This window comes from Sarcophilus harrisii, chromosome 3 (genome assembly GCF_902635505.1).
Source record: "Sarcophilus harrisii chromosome 3, mSarHar1.11, whole genome shotgun sequence".
Taxonomy (NCBI): Eukaryota; Metazoa; Chordata; class Mammalia; order Dasyuromorphia; family Dasyuridae; genus Sarcophilus; species Sarcophilus harrisii.
Genome location: NC_045428.1, coordinates 339,790,789 through 339,813,548, shown reverse-complemented (window position 1 = coordinate 339,813,548; position 22,760 = coordinate 339,790,789). Strand labels below are relative to the sequence as shown.

Below are 22,760 nucleotides of genomic sequence, written 5' to 3'. Positions count from 1 at the left end.
TACAAAGAAGGCTGACACAAACATTTTTGCACATGTGGGTCCCTTTCCCTCCTTTAAGATCTCTTTGGGATATAATCCCAGTAGAACACTACACTGTTGGATCAAGGGGTATATACAGTTTGATAACTTTTTTAGCATAGTTCCAAATTGCTCTCCAGAATGGTTGGATCCATTCACAGTTCCACCAACAATGTATCAGTATCCCGGTTTTCCCATATCCCCTCCATCTTTTCCTGTCATCTTAGCCAAGCTGACAGGTGTGTAGTAGTATCTTAGAATTGTCTTAATTTGCATTTCTCTGATCAGTAGTGATTTGGACCACCTTTTCATGTGACTACAAATAGTTTCAATTTCTTCATCTAAAAATTGTCTGTTCATATTCTTTAACCATTTATCAATTGGAAAATGGCTTGAACTATTAAATTTGATTCAGTTCTCTATATATTTTAGAAATGAGGCCTTTATCAGATCCTTTGGTTGTAAAAATGTTTTCCCAGTTTATTGCTTTCCTTGTAATCTTGTCTGCATTAGTTTTGTTTGTACAAAAACTTTTTAACTTAATATAATCAAAATTATTTATTTTGTGATCAGTATTGATCTCTAGTTCTTTTTTGGTCACAAATTCCTTCCTCCTCCACAAATCTGAGAGGTAAGCTATGCTAGGTTCTTCTAATTTGTTTATAATATCATTCTTTATGTCTAGATCATGAACCCATTTTGACCTGATTTTGGTATATGATGTTAAGTATGGGTCTATGCCTACTTTCTGTTATACTAGTTTCCAATTTTCCTAGCAGTTTTTGTCAAATAGTGAATTCTTATCTTATCCCAAAAGGTGGGGTTTTTGGGTTTGTCAAATGCTAGATTAGTATAGTCATTGACTATTTTGCCTTGTGAACCTAACCTATTCCACTGATCAACTACTTGTTTCTTAGCCAGTAACAAATGGTTTTGATGACCACTGCCTTATAATACAGTTTTAGATCTGGTACAGTTAGGCCACCTTCCTTTGCTTTTCTCTTCATTAATTCCTTTGAAATTCTTGACCTTTTGTTCTTCCAGATGAATTTTGTTGTTATTTTTTCTAGGTCAGTAAAATAGTTTCTTGGGAGTTTGATTGGTATAACACTAAATAAATAGATTAGTTTAGGTAGTATTGTCATCTTTATTATATTCACTCGATCTATCCAAGAACATTTGATATTTTTCCAGTTCCTTAGATCTGACTTAATTTGTGTGGAAAATGGCAGATAGATTCCCAAATATTTTATACTATCCACAGTTATTTTAAATGGAATTTCTCTTTTGTATTTCTTGCTATTGGATTTTGTTAGTAATGTATAAGAATGCTTATGATTTATGTGGATTTATTTTGTATCCTACAACTTTGTTACAGTTGTGGATTGCTTCTAATAGTTTTTTAGTTGATTCTCTAGAGTTCGCTAAGTATACTATCATATCATCTGCAAAGAGAGATAATTTGGTTTTCTCATTACCTGCTCTAATTCCTTTAATCTCTTTTTCTTCTCTTATTGCCAAAGCTAGCATTTCTAATACAATATTGAATAGTAATGGTGATAGTGGGCAACCTTGTTTCAAACCCTGATCTTATTGGGAATGGTTCCAGTTTATGCTTTTAAATAGTTTTAAAATCATATAATGTTTTTAAATAGATTCTACTGACTGTTTTAAGGAAAAGTCCCTTTATTCCTATACTCTCTAGTGTTTCAATAGGAATGGGTGTTGGATTTTATCAAATGCTTTTTCTGTATCTATTGCAAACTTTCATCTATTTTACTCTTCTTTAAATGTCCTCTGTTCAAGCCTCAATTTCCTATCACACATGTCTTACATGGCAGTAGGGGTCCAAAATATCCCAAATATTCTGATGGCACAGTAGATTGCAGGTAAAATCCCCATGGTGGAAGATATAAGCATTAGTATCTGATTACTGTCAATCATTGCTATCCTTTACTCTAAACTGCCCTTCAGCATATAAAGCAGAATGTCTCAGGTGGAAACTTCCTAAATTAGATGTTGTTTAAATAGGAAAGGAAGTTCTTCTAAAAATGATTTGATAGCTTACTGAGACTGCCTGAAAATGCTTGCATTTTTTTTTTTTTTAAGGCAGTAAGAATCCTATAGTGAAAATGTACTTTGTTGTTATTTTTATAAATCCTGAGCAAGTATTTGGTAGAGAGTAAGAGAATTTTTAAAAACTTTAAACTTTGTCAAAAAAAAAAAAAATCTTCTTAAGTGTGGAACAGGGTAAGAGAATCTCATACTCAGCTTATGTGACAGTGGCCTTTTTTTTTTTCCTTAGCAGAGATTCCCATTTATCATTTTACCAGGAATAGAAATTTTAACTCCAACCTGCTCTGTTAGCTCCTCTAGAAGATATCATGAAATATGTATGTAATAAAACCTCATTAATTTGGAATAATTGGAAGGAAGACCATTCTGAAGTTGCTGAAAATCTGAATTTAGAATATGTTTTAAGGAATGTGACTTTTAGAAATTCTTTCAAATCAAGGAAACAAGCATTAATTAAACAACTATTGAATTATATTAAATTCTGGGATATATAGTAAGGGAAAAACAAAGGTTTTATTGCATCTATATTTCATGATATCTTCCTGAGGGGATAAAAGACCAGATTGGAATTAAAGTTTCTATTCCTGTTTAAAATGACAAATGGACTCCTCTTTAAAAAAAAAAAAAACCAAAAAAAAAAAAAACCACTATTATATAAATTGAGTAGGAGATTGTTTTACCCAATTCCATATTTAGGAAGTTGTTTTGTTTTTTTTCTTTGACTACTCTTGAGGAACCTATGTTGTTATGGAGGATACAGCATGTGAATAGCTATGTGACAAATAAGATACGTATAGGATGAATAAAGACATTAGCTTTAAGGGCAATGGAAAAAGTTTCTTTCAGAAAGTAGAATTTTAGCTGGCATTCAAAGGAATCTGTTTCTTTTTAAACAGGCATAAGGAGAAAGAAAGGAGAGAATTTTTAAAATGGAGACAAGTGAAAATGCACAGTTTGATTGAGAATTTCTTATACAAGGAATAGGATGCATGATTAGATCTGAGAGTATGTATGGATGTGGAAGGGAGTCAAGTATAATAATACTGGAAAGATACAGAAGACTATATTTGACAAAGGCTTTAAAATTCAAACACAGGATTTTATTTGTGATCTAGGAGGTGATAGGAAGCCACAAGAATTTGTAGAGGAGGAACATGGTCAGATCTGCTCCTTTTGATTGTTGAGTGAAGGATAAACTGGAGTACAAAGAAATGTATAGAAAATAAGTCTGGAAAGACTAAATAATTTTATATAAAGGAAGACTTCAGAAGTGATTAACAATAATTCTTTTAAGATTAAACTTTCACCTTTTAATCTTACAGTCAACTTGCTTAGTAAATACTTTTCCACAGACCAAGGAATAAATAAACTATATGTATGTAAGCTATTGTCATTGACCTTCAGCCCATTTTTGTATAGCCAAATTGCTAAAACTAATCTTTAAATAGAGTAACTGTATAAAAATAGGCATTGGATCAGATTTGGTCCTGCAGAGTAGTTTAATAAGATCCCTGCCAAAGACAATTAAAATTGTAAAATCACAACCTCAGAATTATTATGGTCAAAATTAGTGAGGTAATAGTAAGAAAACATTTTAAATTTTGCAAACACACAAATGAAAATTTTCATTTGATCTTCACAACAATCCTATGAAATAGGTGCTGTTATTTTACTTGAGTAAACTTTGTGGTCTTATCAATATAAAGTATTCCCTCCAGGCAATCTTTGCCAGTCCACTTTTTGTGACCCTATTCCTTGTCCTTCTTTAAGTTAATTTTATTTGATCCTTCTATCATGCACAGAGGACTGCTTTTTCTGACATTACTAGGATACCAGTGGAGCATGCGATCTGTCCATTTCCTTTCCCTTCACTCTTACTAGTTATCTTCTTTTTCGTTTATACATTTCTTTGCTAATATTCTTTATACCAGTTCTGCAACATGATTTTCCCTGTCATATGTTATACCATGCTCATGCCATTTGGGTGAGGATCAACAAGATTAATGTTCTATGACTCAAAGAGCACATCACTGGAATAATACAGACATACAAATAATAAACTTTTATTTCAGGGAGAAATGAGTTTACTACAAGAATTTTGCTGTTTCCAAAAGCAATACAGTCTGCTTGTTTAATCATGTCACTTAAATAAAGTAAATGGCAAATTGACCTATCAAAATACTTAGTGTAGTTGAATTAGAAATAGCTAATAATAGATGAGTGTGGAGATTTTCAAGTAGTTTCATCCTTTATATATCTCTTAAGTAAAATACATTATCTTTCATTATTTATTGTCTTTTCAGAACCAAACTAATTTAGCCTATTTACTACTTCTTTCCTTTTCTCTTTTTACCTAGAAACGTGTGTTTTAATAGCCAGTATTTATTATTTAAAAGATCCTGTGTTTGAACTACATCTTGCATCTCTCTTTTAGCATTTTTTCTTTTGCTAAAACTCAGCTGAAATTATCTTTCACAACTTCAGTTTCCTTGATTATACTCTGTTGTTTTATATTTTCACATAAATTTTGAAACTTTTCCAGTGGATTTAAAATGTGTTTGAATAGCATATTAAAAAGAGCTACACCATGGAAAGGTTCTGTATTATTTTGGGAGAGTCCATGGTAATATATGTCATAATTTTACCAGTATAGAAATAACCTGAATCTGCCTAGCAACACCACAAAGGCAGACTAAGTTAATTATGGAAATTTTCTTCAAATGCTGTGCATTGAGGTAACATGGCATAATGGATAAAAAGCTAAGTTTAAGGTCAGGCAGACCTGGATTCAGATCCTGCCCCTGATCTAGACTAGCTGTGTCTTAGACAAATCTCTTACCTCACTAGGGGTAGTCTGTAAAATTCAAACAGAAAAGGGGACAATTTCTGCTGCTACATATTGAGTGGAAAATTGTATCTTAACATTATCTGTAGTCTATTGTATTTTTTAAAATTAATTCTGTTACATGATCTCAATTATATTTTATCAGTATTAATGTAATGCCAGAGAAACTGAGGCAAGATAGAGATTACAGAGTTTTTAATATTTTATTTATTAGAGAGCTTAATTGATTGACTGGATTGGACTCTCATCTCAGAGTATCCAGTGGTGAATATGAGACTGCAAGGGTTTTTTAATAGGATTCTAATGAGAAGAAAAACAAAGGCAGAAGGCAAAGAGCGGGAATTTACAGGGATAGACCATCAGTCTGTTTCTGACAGGTTGGGAGGTAGGACCATAAATTCTTACAAAGTGGGAGTTAAGGAGGTATCCAGCTTAGAGCCAGGAAGTTTGGACTCCCCCTTATCTTGAGCTTACATATTGACAATTTATAACCTTAGAGTAGCCCTGAGTTATATCAGTCTTAATGAACTGGAAGAGAGGTTTGCAACTAAGGGGATTGAAGCAGAACAATTAGGAAAACTGAGGCAGAACAATTTAGGATAACTGAGGCAGGATAATTAAAAGGGAATGGTGGCACAACATTAGAAGGGAGTATTGTGGCAGCCTGCACACGCCGTGTTTGAGACCTCTAGACAACTTTCTCAGACTATACATTTATAAGAAAGTAATTTCATGCATCTGAGAGTTCCAGTGAATCAGTGAAATCATAGGTGCAGTTCCTGTCTCTGTGTTATGCAGTTTTCTGCTACTATCATCTGTAGAACATATGTCAGCAATCTGGACTGTATCCAAAAAAGGATCTGACCAGGTTGATGAAGTACTTAGAGACCATTCCCTGAGGATCCTGGGAAGGAATTGGGGACATTTAACTTGCAGAAAAGACTTAGCATGGTCAATGTACCTCTCTTTAAGTACTTGAAGTATTATCCAGAAGAAAGATTAAATTTGTTCTGCTTGGTTGCAAAAGGTCAAACTGGGAACTGTGAGCAGAAGTTGCCCAGAGACAGTTTTCAGCTTCATGTGAAGAAAAACTTAGGATAATAATAATAATAATAGTAATAATAATAGGTGACATTTATATTAGCATTTTAAGATTTTCAGTCTTTTACATATATTATCTCATCACCCAAACCCGGAATTAGGTGCTATTGTTATTCCTACTAAAAAGTAGTGGATGGACCTTCTTCAGAGGTAGTGGGTTTTCCCCACCTGGAGGTCTTCCTTTGGTAGTTTGTTAACCACTTGTTGATGGAATCTTTAGAGAGAAACTTGGTCTGGTATAGTTGGATTAGGTGCTCTCTAGGGTCCTTTCCTATTCTTAAGATTCTTTGAATCTGTAATGGCCCTTTCAATACAATTTAAGTTTACACAACTTTACCTAAATATGATTTCAATAAATTAGCCATCATTGGTGAGGCTGTGTGGCATGGTAGGAAAAATACTAGAATTGTTGCCTATCCTAATTATATTACCTTGGTGATGTCATTTGATTTCTCATTCTTTAAAATAAAGATGCTGAACAATATGCACTGAAGTCTTTCAGCTCCAAGTTTTATGACCTTTTGAATAATATCTCTTAATTAATTGTGCTAATGGATATTCATCACCTTCCAGATGTGAAGTTCATTCTTATATTTGGGAAAGGGAAAGAATGGTGAATGAGACTTGCAGCTCTAGCTATTTGTAGGAATATAGCTTTTGATTTTTGCAAAGAAGAAAGAAAGTAAATTTTCCTATTCTTGAATTGCTTTTGCATTTATAAAAACAAATCATCTTCAGGTAAAACACATATTAATATGATTCCCACTACTTTTTGGGCACAGTTTAAACATGAAAGCATTTTTTTCTTGATTACATTATTAACTTGTAATCAAGAAAAAATGCTTTCATTATTGATTTGAATTGATGGAGGTAGACAATTCCTGATCATTTATTAAGGTTTTTCTCTGACAAAAACCCAGCAGTGATTATTTCTAAGCAAGATATTTTAAAGTTTCATAATATAGATGTTTTTAAGGTTTTCTGATGTGTTAGAAAAGATACAAAAATTTTTATAATTGCCTTTCACCCAGAAATTGTCAAATTAATTGAATTCAGAGGATAAAGGTTTAAATTTGCTCATCAGAAAAACTTCTTTATTAAACCCTTTCATTTAATCAAAGATTGTTACAACCCTAAACTATCTATCTGCTTTTCCTAGTTTGAAAAAGAAAAACAGCATGATATTCGAGCCTTCTTTTTACCAAAACATAATAAGAAAAGACATACAATGGCATCCTGTGATGAATCATGTGTACTACAGGAAAGAGATACTGAGAAGGCCTTGGATTGTAGAAATATAGCTGCGAGGGATGCCATTGATTGTGGATGTGATTTTGAACCTGCAGCTAAAAGGTGGAAATCAGTGACTACTCAGAACAATTCCAGTCAAAAAGAGAAAAGACCATCCTGTTCTAGTCCAGCAAACACTGAATTTATAAAAGAAACAATTCAGAAGACAAAGTCTAATTCAATCAACATATCCCTTCCTAGAAAAACTTGGCAGTGTGGTCTCTGCACCTATGTTAATAGTTCCTTATTGCCTTATTGTGAAATGTGTGAGACCCCTCAAGGCAGTGCTGGTGAGTAGAGGTGGGGGGAGGGTTGTGATTGCTCCTAACTGGAACAGAGACCCCATTGCTTTTAGAGAATAGCTTATCAAAGCTTAGTGAGGCTGCTCAGTGACTTGAGCCTGGAATACTAGAAAGACTTTCAAGTAGTGAAGACCCTATGAATTTATCCTCTTTGGGAATGTGAAAAGCTCTCATTTTTGTCAAGAATGTATGTCCCCAAGTGTCTGTGACATGGCATTAATTTGGCACAAATGGACATCTCTGATTAATGTCAGCAGGATGTGAATTCAATGGGCAGGAATAGAAGCTCCGTTGCCATGGCAGCAAATATGCCTTATAGTCAGAGACCTGCTGTTTTCTTCCCTTGTAGATGTTATGATTTTAAAAGGAAATAATAGATTTTTATGTTCTAAATAGCTAAATAATTCTCTGGGATTTCTTTGCTTCCTAAATCAGCAAGGTACAGTGTTTTTTGTGAGATAAATAATAAAAAATTCCCCTGTGTTTCATTTCTTTAAAGAATCTAACTGGATTGTCTGTTTTAGTAATTTATTATATTTTTAAAAGCAGAAGTGATTTTAAAGCAGAAATAAAGATGTCCTAAAATGCTGACTGTGTATTTTTATAGCAGGATCAATCATTTTCTACTGTGTAGTTTGGGGAATGGCTACATGGTTGTCTTATGAAGAATGTCATTGATGTTCCTTTTGTTTCTTAATTTCGAAGCATATTTTTATGATTGTGGAAACTGCCAGTTGACAACATTGGAAAGTGAAATACAGATTATATTTATGAGTTCTAATAATCATACAGCTGATTTATCTAGCACTCTGGGGCCTCAGAGCTCTTGACATTAACCAGTGAGTCAGCTACTTGGGCTGTTAGTCTGAGTTGCTCTCTGTCTTTCCCTCCAGGGTCTCTTAGTTCTGATCTAAAACTAAATGCAATCTGTAGCGAAGGCTTTACTCTTTCAGTTCTTGGTGTTCCTGCCAAAATTGACAAAGTCTGCCATCTGGGTAGTTGTATTTGTAATGTGGACACCTGTTGTCTGCAAACTAAATTGGAACCACAAGCTCATTTCACAGACCATCCTTATAGCAATTAGCATGATTTCATTCAACTCCCAACTGTTATAAACATAAAAATAAAGTACTCTTTGCCTATAAAATAATTTTTTGAGCACATGAAGTATATAAGATAAATGACTCAGCAACAATTTGGAATTTAATATTAGTTAATAGTTTTGTATTTTTTTCTTCTGTGCCATCAGAAGTCAATACTGAAATTGCCTCTTGAATGATAAGGTCATAGGCAGATTGTCTCACTTGTATTTGAACAACATTTTTAATGACTTTTCACTAACTTTATCAGCATAATTAAAGATGGAAAAAAGAATATTCTTAGTTGTGATCATATCATTATATAAAAATTATGATAATTAGTTTAATGAAGGTTAAGTTACTGTTTAGTCAAGTGATTCCCACTGCCTGCCGGTTTTTTAATACCCCAGGATATCTCCAATTAACTCAAGGGGTATCATAGAAAAAATAATTTCAAAAACAAAATTAATATTAATTTACTTTCATTTTAAAAAATACATGCCATATGGCACATTTGGAAGGGGACAGCTGTTAGCAAATCAAACAGTAGAAAGGTGTCACAATTCTAAAAAGGTTGGGAATCACTTGTTCAGTGCATATAAGTAATTTGGCATAATTTGCATTCAGTTCTAATGTTTAAGTCGTTATTGCTTAAACTTCCATCTGTGCCAAGGTTTTTCTGAAGTTACAAATAAGTGAAGTTAAAAATACATTTTTTTTCACTTTCAAGAAACTTAATAACTTTTATTTAGTTTTAATTTTTTAGAAGAAGTGATGCTTAACACAGCAAAAGCATTACATTGAATAGGTTTAAATCTGTTCCTAGAGAAGAGCTGTTCAGCTGTGTGATCTTGAACATATCACATCATTCTCTGAGCCTCAGTTTTTTTCTTCTGTGAAATTAATATGTTATTTTGTATTATCTACTTAGGGTATTGTAAGAAATAAATGAGATAAAATATGTAATTTGTGGTGAATATCGTAAACATACTACATAAATAGAAACTGGTTTTTGTTACTGGTAATACCAGGGACTGTTTAGCTTAGAAAATGGAAAACTTCATGGAGCATCAAAACAGTCTCCATTATTTTAAAGACTTCTTCTGTGAACTAAATTAGATTTATTTAGGTCAAGTCTAAGCAACTTTAAAAACTTTACAACACTGAAGGGCTCTGCAGCAGTGGAATAGACTATTCTGTGATATTATTAGTTTCCTGTTTGAGAAAGTTTAGATTACCACCCATCAGCCATGTTGAAGAAGAGATTTTTTTAGTGGGTAGGATTTTGAACTTGATCACTTTGAGGTTTTTTTCTGAAGATGCTGTGATTCTATGACTTAGAATAAAATTAGTAACAGATTATTTTCCTACCTTTTGAATATCCCATTCCAGCACCATGGCTGATGTATAGTTAATCAGTGCTTATTGATGGATTTTTAATTGATTTCTCATTATTTCTTTAATTATAGAAAATCTAAGCAAGCAACAAATAGATCTCATCTGTATCCAAGATGGAAAAGGAAATCAAGTGAATGAGTCCCCAAAAAACAGCATCTTGCAAGTTGAAACCAGCCCTTCTTGTATGCAGCAAGTCATTGAACAATCAACAACAGAACAGTTTGTGGAAAGACAGGAAGAGAAAGCTAAAAATGAAAATGAAGGTGAACTAAAATCCCAAAAAGGTAAATGTTTTCATTCCTGTTTTGGTCTATATGAAAACAAATGTGAGCCCTGTAGCACCCTTAGAAATGTGGCATCCTCTGGGCAGAGAATCTGGATTTAAACCTCAACTCTGCTGTGTCTATGTGTCCTTGGGCAGCCTGATAACTTTTCTAGGCCTGATTTTCCTCATCTTTACAATAAGATGGTCAGTTGGACTAGATCTTCTCCAAAGTTACTAACAATTAAATGTTTTCTTTCTTTTAATGCATTTTATCAGTTTAATCTTTTCCACTTCCAGAACAGATTTGAGGAGGCATAATACACCAAAATATATCATTAGAGTAGCTATTATTATATACAGCATCTTCTAATTTTTTATGCCAACTTTTTATAACTTATTTAAAAGAACAACAGATATATGAGAGTCTAGACTTTTAAGTTTTAAGACCTGGTTTTAAATCCCACCTCAGACAAATGTTAGCTTGTGACCACAGGTAAGTCAGCTTATCAGAGTCTCATTTTTCTCATCTCTAAAATGGAGTTAATAATACCTGCCTTATTGGGACGGCTATTTTGAGGAAAGGGCTATATCTTAAAATCTTTAAGGGCTATATAAGTGGTTACTATTGTTAGTGATGGTGATGATAGAATCTGATTAATGGCATTTAATCCTTCTGATCAGGTCCTGGGTAGCTAGATGGACCTTGACCTAGAGTGCCTGAATTACTGTAGACAATCTGGAAGTCCAGCTACTCCCTGAGGCAAACAGGGAGGAGTCATAAGAAGATCTGGCCTTAAGTGGGCCTATTGTTCCTTGTATGAAACTTCACTTTGACAAGATCTTTATATGATGCTGCCTCTCCCCCTCCCCCCCAGTTACTGTATGCAATTAGAAAGCCAAGATATGATGCCAATGCCCTCCTTCCCTAACCCCCCTTTATATTTCTTCTGTAAAAGTACCCATGTGTACCTCACTAACTTGCTAAACTTCTTTTTGGGGTTAGATGGGGTAATCCCTTCATCTCTTTGTTATGAATGCCAATTAGGACCCTAACTTCTCTTAGGCTTAGCCTGCCAATTAATAGCATAATCTCTTTCATGCCTTAATGGCATCTTCCTCCTAAATGGCCTCTTAGACCTCTTGTTAATCGCTAAAACTCCTTTTCCTTCCTAAAAAAAAAAAAAAAAAAAAAAAAAAATCCTTATGGATTTAGCCCACTGCTAGTTAATAAAATCGTTGCCCCTTGATTTGGAGATGGTCTAAGCCTACAAATTCTTTCCAAACTCTTGTGACACCAGCCTGTAATTTCAATATGCTTTTGTGGTCCAATATCCCATACCCCATAATTTGGTGGGTAATCTGGTCACTTCCACATAAAATGAATCTAATAAATTATTAAAAGAATCACAGCCAATTATTTTCCCAACTCTACCCCAATCCAATCTATTCTGACAATCGGAGTTTTTGTATTGATTTTTAGTATATTTTTTTGGACAGTTGGTAGGTATTATATATTATTATATGTGGCATATTTTTATAGTTGACTATTCCAACTGTTCTATCTAAAGATATAAAATAAATGACAGTATATCTCAAGGAACTGCAGGGAAGACTAAAATATTTTAAGTTTATTCTTTTTTTGGATGATTCCTAATGTTTATAGTTAAATGTATATATAAACATATATCCATACATATGCATCTATACAAATATATGTATCTTGTGGTTAGGTAGCAATAAACTATCAAATGTCAATGTTAAATCTGGGCCAGTTGGCAAGGATGAGCAACATTATGAGAATCACTATTTTTAAGATATGTTGGTAATTGTAATATATGATACTTTGATAAGTTTTGCAAAAGGTTATTCTCGATAGAATTACCTAAAATTATTAAAATGAGTTGATAATGTATTGCCTGCATGTGACTTGAATTGTTTCTGCAGTAGTAATATAATGTAAAGTCCATTTAAAATTACAGTTACTATGCAATTGAATTGAATTGAAATAAGGGCAGATATCACTTCCAAAATTTTGTGTACCAAAGAGGTTCTTTTTAAATGACAAGTATTCTCTTTCTAGCTTTTAGCTATTATCTTATCTTATCCACTTTATCTTGCCCCCCAAGGTTTTTCTTAAACAATGAACTTGAGGACATTTATTCCAACCCAATACAACCTCCCCATATTCTTTCTCAATTCTTTTCACCCTCTAGATCCCAGTCCCATTGGTAACAAACTCCTTATTCTGGACCCTTTGTATTTAGATTCATTCCTTGAAGAAAAATCAAGTTTTTCTTTCATGTTACTCTCCCCCCCCCCCCTAATTTCTGTCTCTGCATTATGATCATTATATTTCAAGTCATACATGCTTATAATTTTGGAGTCATACTTCATTCTACTCTATCCCTCATCCTACAGTCTAATAGGTCAATAAATTCTTAATGGCAGCTCTTTTATTTATCCATATGCTCCTGTCCACTCGTTCATAATCATTCCAGTTCATGTTTTCATTTCTTTTCCAGTTGTACTCCTTTGACCTGTACTCTGTTATGCCTCCTGGCATAATAACCCTAAATTCCTCATTAAAGATAGGGATCCTCATTAAAGATAGGGATCCTCCTTGAAGGCAGGGATTCTCTTTATTTTTTATTTTTTGTATTTGTGCCCTCAATAGTTAGCACAGTGCTTATCATGTAATAGGCACTTTTATTGACTGACTTTCTTTCCTTCTCATTTGTTCTATTAGATATTGAGATATTCCTTTTGTCTCTAGTCTTCTCTCTAGTCCATCTTCCAAAATGTTCCCACATAACTTTTCTTTTTTTCTTCCATTTAAAAAAATTGTCTTTTTTCTTTATTTATCTTAAAACTTAAATAGGAAATAGAAAAAAATGAACGAAAAAGAGAAAAAAAAAACTTTGCATTTACATAGAACATATAAGCTTCAAAATATGTAACAATAAATTTCCATTTCAAGAAAGCATATATAATAATGAAAACTCACTATATTCAGATCTTTGTTCTCTTGTAGGTTTTCTTTGCTCTTGACTGCACTCTTTTTTTTTTTTTTAATTTATTTAATAGCCTTTTATTTACAGGTTATATATATGTATAACTTTATAGCATTAACAATTGCCAAACCTCTTGTTCCAATTTTTCACCTCTTACCCCCCCTCCCCCTCCCCCAGATGGCAGGATGACCAGTAGATGTTAAATGTATTAAAATATAAATTAGATACACAATAAGTATACATGACCAAACCGTTATTTTGCTGTACAAAAAGAATCAGACTCTGAAATATTGTACAATTAGCTTGTGAAGGAAATCAAAAATGCAGGTGGGCATAAATATAGGGATTGGGAATTCAATGTAATGGTTTTTAGTTATCACCCAGAGTTCTTTCTCTGGGCGTAGCTGGTTCAGTTCATTACTGCTCCATTGGAAATGATTTGGTTGATCTCATTGCTGAGGATGGCCAGGTCCATCAGAACTGGTCATCATATAGTATTGTTGTTGAAGTATATAATGATCTCCTGATCCTGCTCATTTCACTCAGCATCAGTTCGTGTAAGTCTCTCCAGGCTTTTCTGAAATCATCCTGTTGTTGACTGCACTCTTTTACTTTATTCCTTTTCCCCCCTTTCCTTTTCCTCCACCTTCCCTAAGCGGGCTACAGTTAAGCATGGATATATTTATATTTACACATATGCATACATACATATGTGTATATAGACACATACATATATATGCATTCTCTTGTTTCCTATCCCTGCTAACTCTTCTACTTTAGTTCTGCCTGCTAACTTACATTACTATTATTTAATCTCCCCCTTTCCCATCCTCAGAATGTGTCTCATACTCTTCCCCCCAACATTTTCCTCTCTCTTTATCCCTTTTCTATTACTCTACCTATTTTATCCCACTTCTGTTATCTGCACATCCTTCCATATCCCATCATATCCCGTTTCCTCCCTTTTTAATTTCTTTATAGATTTTGGAGGGTACCATACTCTACTTGGGTGTGTGTGTGTGTGTGTGTGTGTGTGTGTGTGTGTACACTGCTCCCTCTTTAACCCATTCCCAATGTGAGTAGGATTTCAGAACTACCAGTTCTTCCCACCTCCATCTAGTTCCTCTGAATTGATTCTTGCTTTTGCATTCACATAGCGAAATTACTGTTTTTACCTTTTCCTACATGTCTTTTTTTTTTTTAATAATCACATCACATTCAGCTCTATTCCACTGTTTCTTTTGGACTACTCAATTACAGGTGGTTTACATTTCCACAAACAAAAGATAATCAGTTTGTCCTGATTGAGTCCCTTGAAATAAGCCTTTGATGCTGGCTTTTATATGTTAAATTTTCTATTGATTTCAGGTTTGTTTGTAACAAAATCCTAAAACTCTGACAGTACATTTAATGTCCTTTTTTCCCCATTCAATATCATGCTTAAATTTTGCTTGCTATATTTTTGACCACAACCTCAGTTTTTTTTTTTTTGATAGTTGATGTACAATATTCTAGGATTTACAGTCTTCTGTTGTAATCAGTGATGCCTTGTGTGACTAACTTTAGTTCCAGCATACTTAAATTGTTGTTGTTATTGCTTTGTAAAATTATAAAACTTGTTGTAAATTTTTCTCTTTGATCTGGAGATTTTGAAATGTAGCAATGATGTTTTTATATGTTTTCCTTGTTAGGATCTCTTTCAGGTGGTGATTGGTGGATTTTTTTCTATTTCTACTTCTCCCTATTGTATTATCATTTTAGGACAATTATCTTTGATTATTTCTTATACTACTGTATCTAGGTTCTTTTTTTGATCATAGCTTTCAGGTAGTTCAGTTATTTTTATATTTTCTCTTCTTGATCTCTTTTTCATATCTGTTGTCTTTTTTGATATGTCTCACTTTCTCTTCTATTTTTTCACTCTTTATGTTTTGTTTTATTATTTCTTGATCTCTTATAACTGCACTGGCTTCCTTTTGCCCAATTCTAATTTTCAAAGAATCATTTTCTTTTTTAAGACTCTGGATCTCCTTTTCTAGTTTGGTTGACTTTCTTTTCATGATGTTCTTGTTTTTCTTGGATTACATTTATTTATTTATTCGGTCATTTATTTGTTTGTTATTTATTTAGGTATAACCATTTTTTAAAATCATTTGCCTTTTTGAGCAGGTAACCATTTAAAATTACTCTTTGGAGTAGTAGAGGCTTTTTTTTTTTTTTTTTTTTTTTACTTTGGTATTCTCCTCTGAAGATAAATCCCAGTCTTCCCTATTCACATAGTAACTTTCCAGGATTTCTTTCTCCTTTGCCTGCTTATTTAAAAACAAAAACAAACCAAGAGCTTATTAGTGTAATCACTTCTTATGTGGGTTGGGGGTGAGAGGCTTCAGATCTTCTGTAAGTTCTCCTTTCTAACTTAGAACCCCAAACCAAGAATCCATTCTGTAAGTGCCTTCAGCCAACAGCTTCCCTGCCCTACTGCTTCTGCATTTATTTAGGGTGTGCTGGTTCCTTCTCACCCAGGGCCACATTTCAGCAGGATAGCTGAGCCTACATCCCTTATCAGCAGAGGTTCCCTCAGCCTTCTTGGTCTCAGACTCCACTCTCCACCCTTTCCAGGGAAATGAAAGTTCTTGTGGTTCAGGCTGTAGCTATCTCCAAATACAGCTTAGCCTTAGGGCTTTCTGCTTGCTGTTTCAGGGGAGCTATCCTGGGGTCTTCCTTGGGGACTTTTCTGGTTATCATAGGAGTGTCCCTGTACCTTAAGTCTTATTTGGAATTTTTTTTGTTTGTTTTTTGTTGTTGTTTTTATGAGGCCATTGGGGTTAAGTGACTTGCCGAAGGTCACACAGCTAGGAAGCGTTAAGTGTTTGAGGCTAGATTTGACTTCAGGGCTGGTGCTTTATTCACTGAGCCATCTAGCTGCCCCTCTTATTTGGTTTTTACCAATCTACATTCACTCTGTGGCACAATTTTGTTTTGTTGAGAAGGAAATCCTAGAAAGCTTGAAACTTTCTGACCTACTCCAACTTCTTCCAGAATCCTTCCTCCACATAACTTCATCAGTCACTGTTATGATCATGTCCATCAGATTCAGAGGCTTCTCCCAACCATCCCTTCTCTGTTGAAATACTTCCATTTAGGACTAAATTCAAGATTTGGAAGGGATCTTGAAGGTCATCTAATTCTACCTGCTCCTCATTTTACTGATGAGAAAACCGAATCTAGAGGGTTCAAATGACAAATTATACAAATAGCAAATGACAGAGATGGAATTCAAATTCATAGCTACAAATTCAATCACCTTTCCACTGTACCATACTTTGAGGGGAGGAAGGAACTCATTTTCATTTTTCCTTTTCCAGTTTCTAGTGATACTTTGCATGTGGCAAGTACTTATTGCATGTTAATTGAATTGAACTTAGCAGACCTTGTTTAGCTCTGTTAACTTTAATGGCCATTTAATAGGCAGTATGTACTTGACAGAAGAATACTGTTGTGTGTAATGTTAGACTTGTGTGCATGGACATAATTAAGGTAAATAGTATTGTATGCTAAAGGTTGTATGCGGTAAGACATTTTGTTTTTACATTATGTTTTTACTGAATGAAATATTCCCCATTCCAAAGGAAGCATGAATAAAATTAGGTTAAATGTAGCATGTGACATTTCAGTCTCTTAAAAATTCATTTCACTATTTTATTAAATACTGTATATTTTTTGTTAAGCTATTTAAAAAAAAAGATGGGGAAAGATTCTGGTAAGATGTTTGCAAATTTCAAGTTCTCCAGGTTTCCTTCATAAAAACAGAACAAATTTGTGCCCCAAGGTGAATACAGACTAATGAAAAACAAAGAAGACTTGGGACGGAACTGTTCTCCTGAGACAACCCAAGACAACCTGAAGAAAGACCCCAGGCAGGGATTAAACAGTGTGAAGTGTTAACACTTACAGGCCAGCTCTCCAGAAATACTGTGGAGAACTCTGGGGCAAATTGGGGAGCTTCCCAAGGAACCACAGAAACTTTCACCTCCTGGATTTCATGTAGAAGACTGAGGGAACTTCTTCTGATAAGGAACACCAGGCCCAGCTGTGCTGCTGAGACATGGTCCTAGGTGAGAAGGAGCAAGCACATTCACTGAGTGCAGAGCTAGTGAGTCAGGGACTCTGCTGGTTGTGGGTACTTGCAGGAAGGTGGAGTTTTTGGTTTGGGGTTTCAGGTCAGAGGGGAGAGCTGAAGTAAAACTAGAGATACCATCCCTCCATCCCACAATTAGAGATGCTTACAGTAATACTTTTCATTTAAAAAATAATTTTATTATTTATTAAATATTATAATTATAATTTTAAAATGTAAAATTATAATTTTAAGTTATAAAATTATAATTATAAAATTATTATTTATTAAAATTAATTAAAATTTTTTTTTCAAAATTTAAAAAATAAAAAGGCAAAGAAGAAAAAACTTAACCATAGAAATTTACTATGGGAATGAGGAAGACTGAGTTCATTTTCAGATGAGGACAGTGTCATAAAAAAAAAAAAAAGGCCTCTTCTACCTCAAGAACTCAAAAAAGATTTTAAAAATCAAATGAAAGACTGAGGAAAAACTTTTTTTAAAAAATCCAAGAAAAACAAAATTATAAAAAAAAGTTAACCAACTAAAAAAGAAGATAATAAAACAATAATTTCTTGAAAATTAGAAGAAAAATAGAAGCCAGTGAAGCTATTCTTATAGCTAAGAATAAGACTAAGAAATAACAAAATATAAAGAATGAAAAAATAGAAAAGGATGTGAAACATAAGAAAAGCAACAAATCTGGAGAACAGATCAAGAAGAGAAAATATAAGAATAGTTGGACTACCTGAAAGCTATGAACAACAACAAAAAGAACCTTGATGCAATAATGCAAGAAATAATCAAAGGAAATTGTCTTGCAATGATAGAACATAAGGGGAAAGTAGAAATAGAAAAAAAATCCATCAATCAATCACCACAGCAAAGATAAACTTTGTGGAAAACACATAGGAATATTATTGCTAAATTTCAAAACTCCTGGATCAAAAAGAAAATTTTGCAAGAAACAAGAAAAACAATTCACATATGCTGGAGCTACAATTAGAATTTGTATAAGACCTATCAATAATCACAATAAAGGACCACAGATTCTGGAATTGTATATATACTGGCAATCAAAAGAATCAGGCCTTCAGCCAAAAATATCATATCTAGCAGTAATTATCCATAATATTGAATGAAAAAAAAGACATTCCATGAATTTTCAGATTTTTAGGACTTTGTCTCTAACTAAACCTAAACTTAATAGAAAATTTCACATATAAGAACTAATGTTAAAGATTAATTTCAAGGAATTTAGCATAGACAAATTGTTTTTTACATAGAAATGTACATATGTAAGATTGACATCTGTAACTGGGTAGCACAGAAGAAAGATTGAGGCAGAGTTGAATATGATCTGATTCTAAAAAGCAAAAATGTCTAGGAAAAGTTAAAAATAGTAATTATGTCATACAAATTAGATGCAAAGGAAGAATAGATACAGGCATTAGTAGGATGAGGACAGCTTGTAGTTTTGAAAATGTATTCAAATCAAGAATAGGTTAAACAGGCAACATTACATATATATCATGAAGGCTTTAGCACCCTCCAAAATCTATGAAGAAATAAGAGGGGACAGAATATTATAAAGTGAGGTATAGAAGGATGTATAGATTTATGGCAGTGGGACAAGGTGTATAGATTAATAGGAAAGGGATAAAGAGAGAAAGAACGAGTAGCATAGGATAAGGTAGAGTACAAAATGATATTTGGATTAACAGGAATGGGATAAGGTATGTAAATTAATGGGAATGGATAAAGAGGGAAAGAAAAGGTGAGGGGAGAAAATAAAGGAGAGATCCATGGGTAGGGGGAGGTTAAGTAATAGGAAGGCAAATTGAGGAATAAAATTAAAGTAAAAAAATTAGCAGGGATAGGAAATAAGATATATAGAAACTCTATAAAAAGGATCAGGAGTTAGAATCAGGAAATTAGAATCAGGAAAATTAGAAAAAAATTTGAGCTGATAATCATTAATCTTAGACAAAGTCAAATTTAAAGATTTGATCAAGAGAAATCTACATTATATGTCAGTCATATTTATATTGTTTTAGATGTATGTTTATATATGGTAAATGCATGGTATATATGTATATGTATGTATGTGTTTATATATGTGTACATATATATGTATGTGTATTTCTAGATATATGTATATGTGCCGGGTCTGTGGGTAGGTATGAATATATGTATATGTGTATGTGTATGTATATATATATGTATATGAATAAATAAATATATCTGTGCTTAACTATAACTTGCTTGGGAGAGGTGGGGAGGATGAAAGGGGGGAAAATAATGTAAAAAGTGTTTATCAGACAACAAAAGAATAACCTATAAGAAAGCAAAAAAAAAAAAAAAAAAAAAAAAGATGGACACTCATTGTTGTGGCTTTCTGAATATAGTGAGCTCTGTAGGAAAAAATCCTTGATCTTTAGGGGGAGAAGTGAAGGGGATGGACAAGACTGCCACAAGCTCTCCACAACCTCCCTTCTCTTTATCCACCTCCAAAATGACTCTGGCTCCTCTCACTACACCCCCTAATCCCTCCTTACAATTCTCTTAACCCCTCAAGCATTGAGCTAGCATTAACTGTGAGAAGAGAAATTCCAAACATGCTAATAGAGTTATTGTCCAATAAGTAATTAACCTTAAGTACTTGGTTGTCTGATTCAAGTGCACCTATTCAGAGTTTCAGCCCTTTATATCTTATGAATATAATTTCTATCATTATATAAGCTTTCTTGAAATGTAAATTTATTGGGGCAGCTAGGTAGTACAGTGAATAGAGCACCAGCCCTGAAGTTAGGAGGACTTGAGGTCAAATCTGGCTTCAGACACTTAATACTTCCTAGCTGTGTGACCCTAGGCAAGTCACTCGATCCCAATTGCCTCAGCAAAAAATGAAAGAAAGAAAAGAAATTTAAATGGCCATCAAAAACGTAATAATAATACTATTATATATCTGGTATCTTTTTTTTTTTTTAATTTCCAGATTAAAAACAAATGAAACCAAAGTTGTAAAGCTTCTAACACAAATGAGCAATACCTTGGATCCAGAGAATAAGATTCATGTGGGAATAGATATTAAATCATTTCAGTTTGTTACTCATTATCCTTAGTGGTGATAATAGGCATCCTTGTTTCACCCATGATGTTATTGAGAAGGCTTCTAGCTTATCTTCATTGCAAATAATGCTTATTGACACTTTCAGATAGATATTACTTATTATTTTAAGGAAAGTCCCATTTATTCTTGTGCTCTCTTATGTTTTTAATAGGAACAGATGGTATATTTTCTCAAAAGCTTTTTCTACATCTCTTGAGATAATCATATGATTTCTGTTGGTTTTGTTATTAATATAGTCAATTGTATTGATTGTTTTCCTAATATTGAACCAGTTCTGTGTTCCTGGTATAAATCCCACACAGTCATAGTGTATGATTCTTATGATATATTGTTTCCTTGCTAATATTTTATTTAAAGTTTTTGCAACAATATTCATTAGGGAAATTGGTCAATAGCTGTCTTTCTCTGTAACAGCTTTTCCTAGTTTAAGTAACAGTACCATATTTGTGTCATAAAAGGAATTTGTTTGAACTCATTCCTTGCCTATTTTCCCAGAAATTATTTGTTCTTTAAATGTTTGATAGAATTCACTTGTGAATCCTTCTGGCCTTGGTGATTTTTCTTGGGGAGTTCATTGATGTCTTGTTCAATTTCTTTTTCTAAGATTGGGTTATATAAGTAGTTTTTCCCTCTTCTGTTAATATGGTAGTTTATATTTTTATAAATATTCATCCATTTCTTTCAGATTGTCAGATTCATCAGTTTCTATCTATCTATTTATTTATTTACTGCTTTAATTTCCTCTTCATTGGTGGTGAATTCTCCCTTTTCATTACTGATACTGGTCGTTTGGTTTTATTAATCTCATTTGATTTTTTTTTTTTTTTTTTTTTTGCTGAGGCAATTGGGATTAAGTGACTTGCCCAGGGTCACACAGCTAGGAAGTGTTAAGTGTCTGAGGTCAGATATGAACTCAGGTCCTCCTGACTTCAGGGCTGATGCACTATCCAGTGCACCACCTAGCTGCCCCAATCTTGTTTGATTGAATTTCTATTTTGGTGTTAATTGAAATTTTTAATTTTTCTTTTTCTGGTTTTTTGTTGTTGTTGTTGTTGTTGTTGTTGGTTGTTTGTTTTTTTGGTCTAGTTTCATTGATCTGTTCCTTTCTGTTTTATTGATGTAAGCCTTTGGAGATATAAATTTTTCTTTATTGCTTTGACTGCATCCCACAAATTTTGTTATGTTGTCTCATTGTTGTCATTCTCTTTGTATGATTTGTTGTTTGACCCACTCATTCTTAAGGTTTCGATTATTTAATTTCCAGTTAATTTTACTCTATCTTTCCATGGCCTTTATTAATGTAATTTTTGCTAAAATGTGATCTGAAAAAGTTATATTTACTATTTCTACTTTTTTACATTTGAGTGTGAGGTTTTTAATGGTCTAATATAAGGTCAGTTTTTTGTGTGGCTGTCATGTTTCACTGAAAAAAAGATGAAAAAAAGAAAAGAATTTTCTGTCCCCATTTAGATTCTCCAGGGGTCTATTTTATCTAACTTAAGATTTGTTCTCTTTTCTTACATCTTTTTTTGTTCATTAGTGGTTAGATACATATCTAGTTCTGAGAAGGGAATGTTGAGATGTCCCACTAGTATAGTTTTTCTGCCTTTTCTCTTTTAATTCATTTAATTTCCTTAAAAATTTGGACGCTGAAATGCTCTCAGTAAAACGTCAGAAGTCCTACGAGAACTCATGCAAAGTGAAATATACCATGTATGAAATAATAACACTGTTGTAGGATGATCAGCTATGAATCACTTTATTATTCTCAGCAATATAGTTATCCAGCTTCTCAGAAAAACTTAAGATGAAAAATATTCTATCTACCCAGAGAAAGAACTGATAGTGTCTGAAAAGAGATTGAAGCATACTTTTTTAAAAATTTTGTTTTTCTTGAGGGTTTTTGGGAGGTGGATTTTCTTTCTTTCACAACATGACTTTTATGGAAATGTCATGTATAACTTCACATGGACCTTCTCACTTGGGTTAGGGGTGAGGAGGGAGGAAGAGAGAGAATATGGAACTTAAAAGTTTTAAAAACAAGTTAAAAATTTGTTTCATATACATATGAAAATTAAAATATTAAAATATTTTAAAATATGTGTGCTATTTAATTTGGTGCATA

General features: G+C 33.2%; 1 protein-coding gene across 3 annotated transcripts in view; it reads left to right on the top strand.

Moving 5' to 3' along the window:
* Nucleotides 1-22,760, top strand: part of ZRANB3 (zinc finger RANBP2-type containing 3) — a 192,053-nt gene that overhangs the window by 149,696 nt on the left and 19,597 nt on the right. For all 3 annotated transcript variants that reach the window (XM_031960015.1, XM_031960014.1, XM_003763827.3), the window contains exons 13-14: nt 7,200-7,620; nt 10,181-10,393. In XM_031960015.1, the coding sequence (XP_031815875.1) occupies nt 7,200-7,620; nt 10,181-10,393 (634 nt within the window). The remainder of the gene's footprint in view (nt 1-7,199; nt 7,621-10,180; nt 10,394-22,760) is intronic.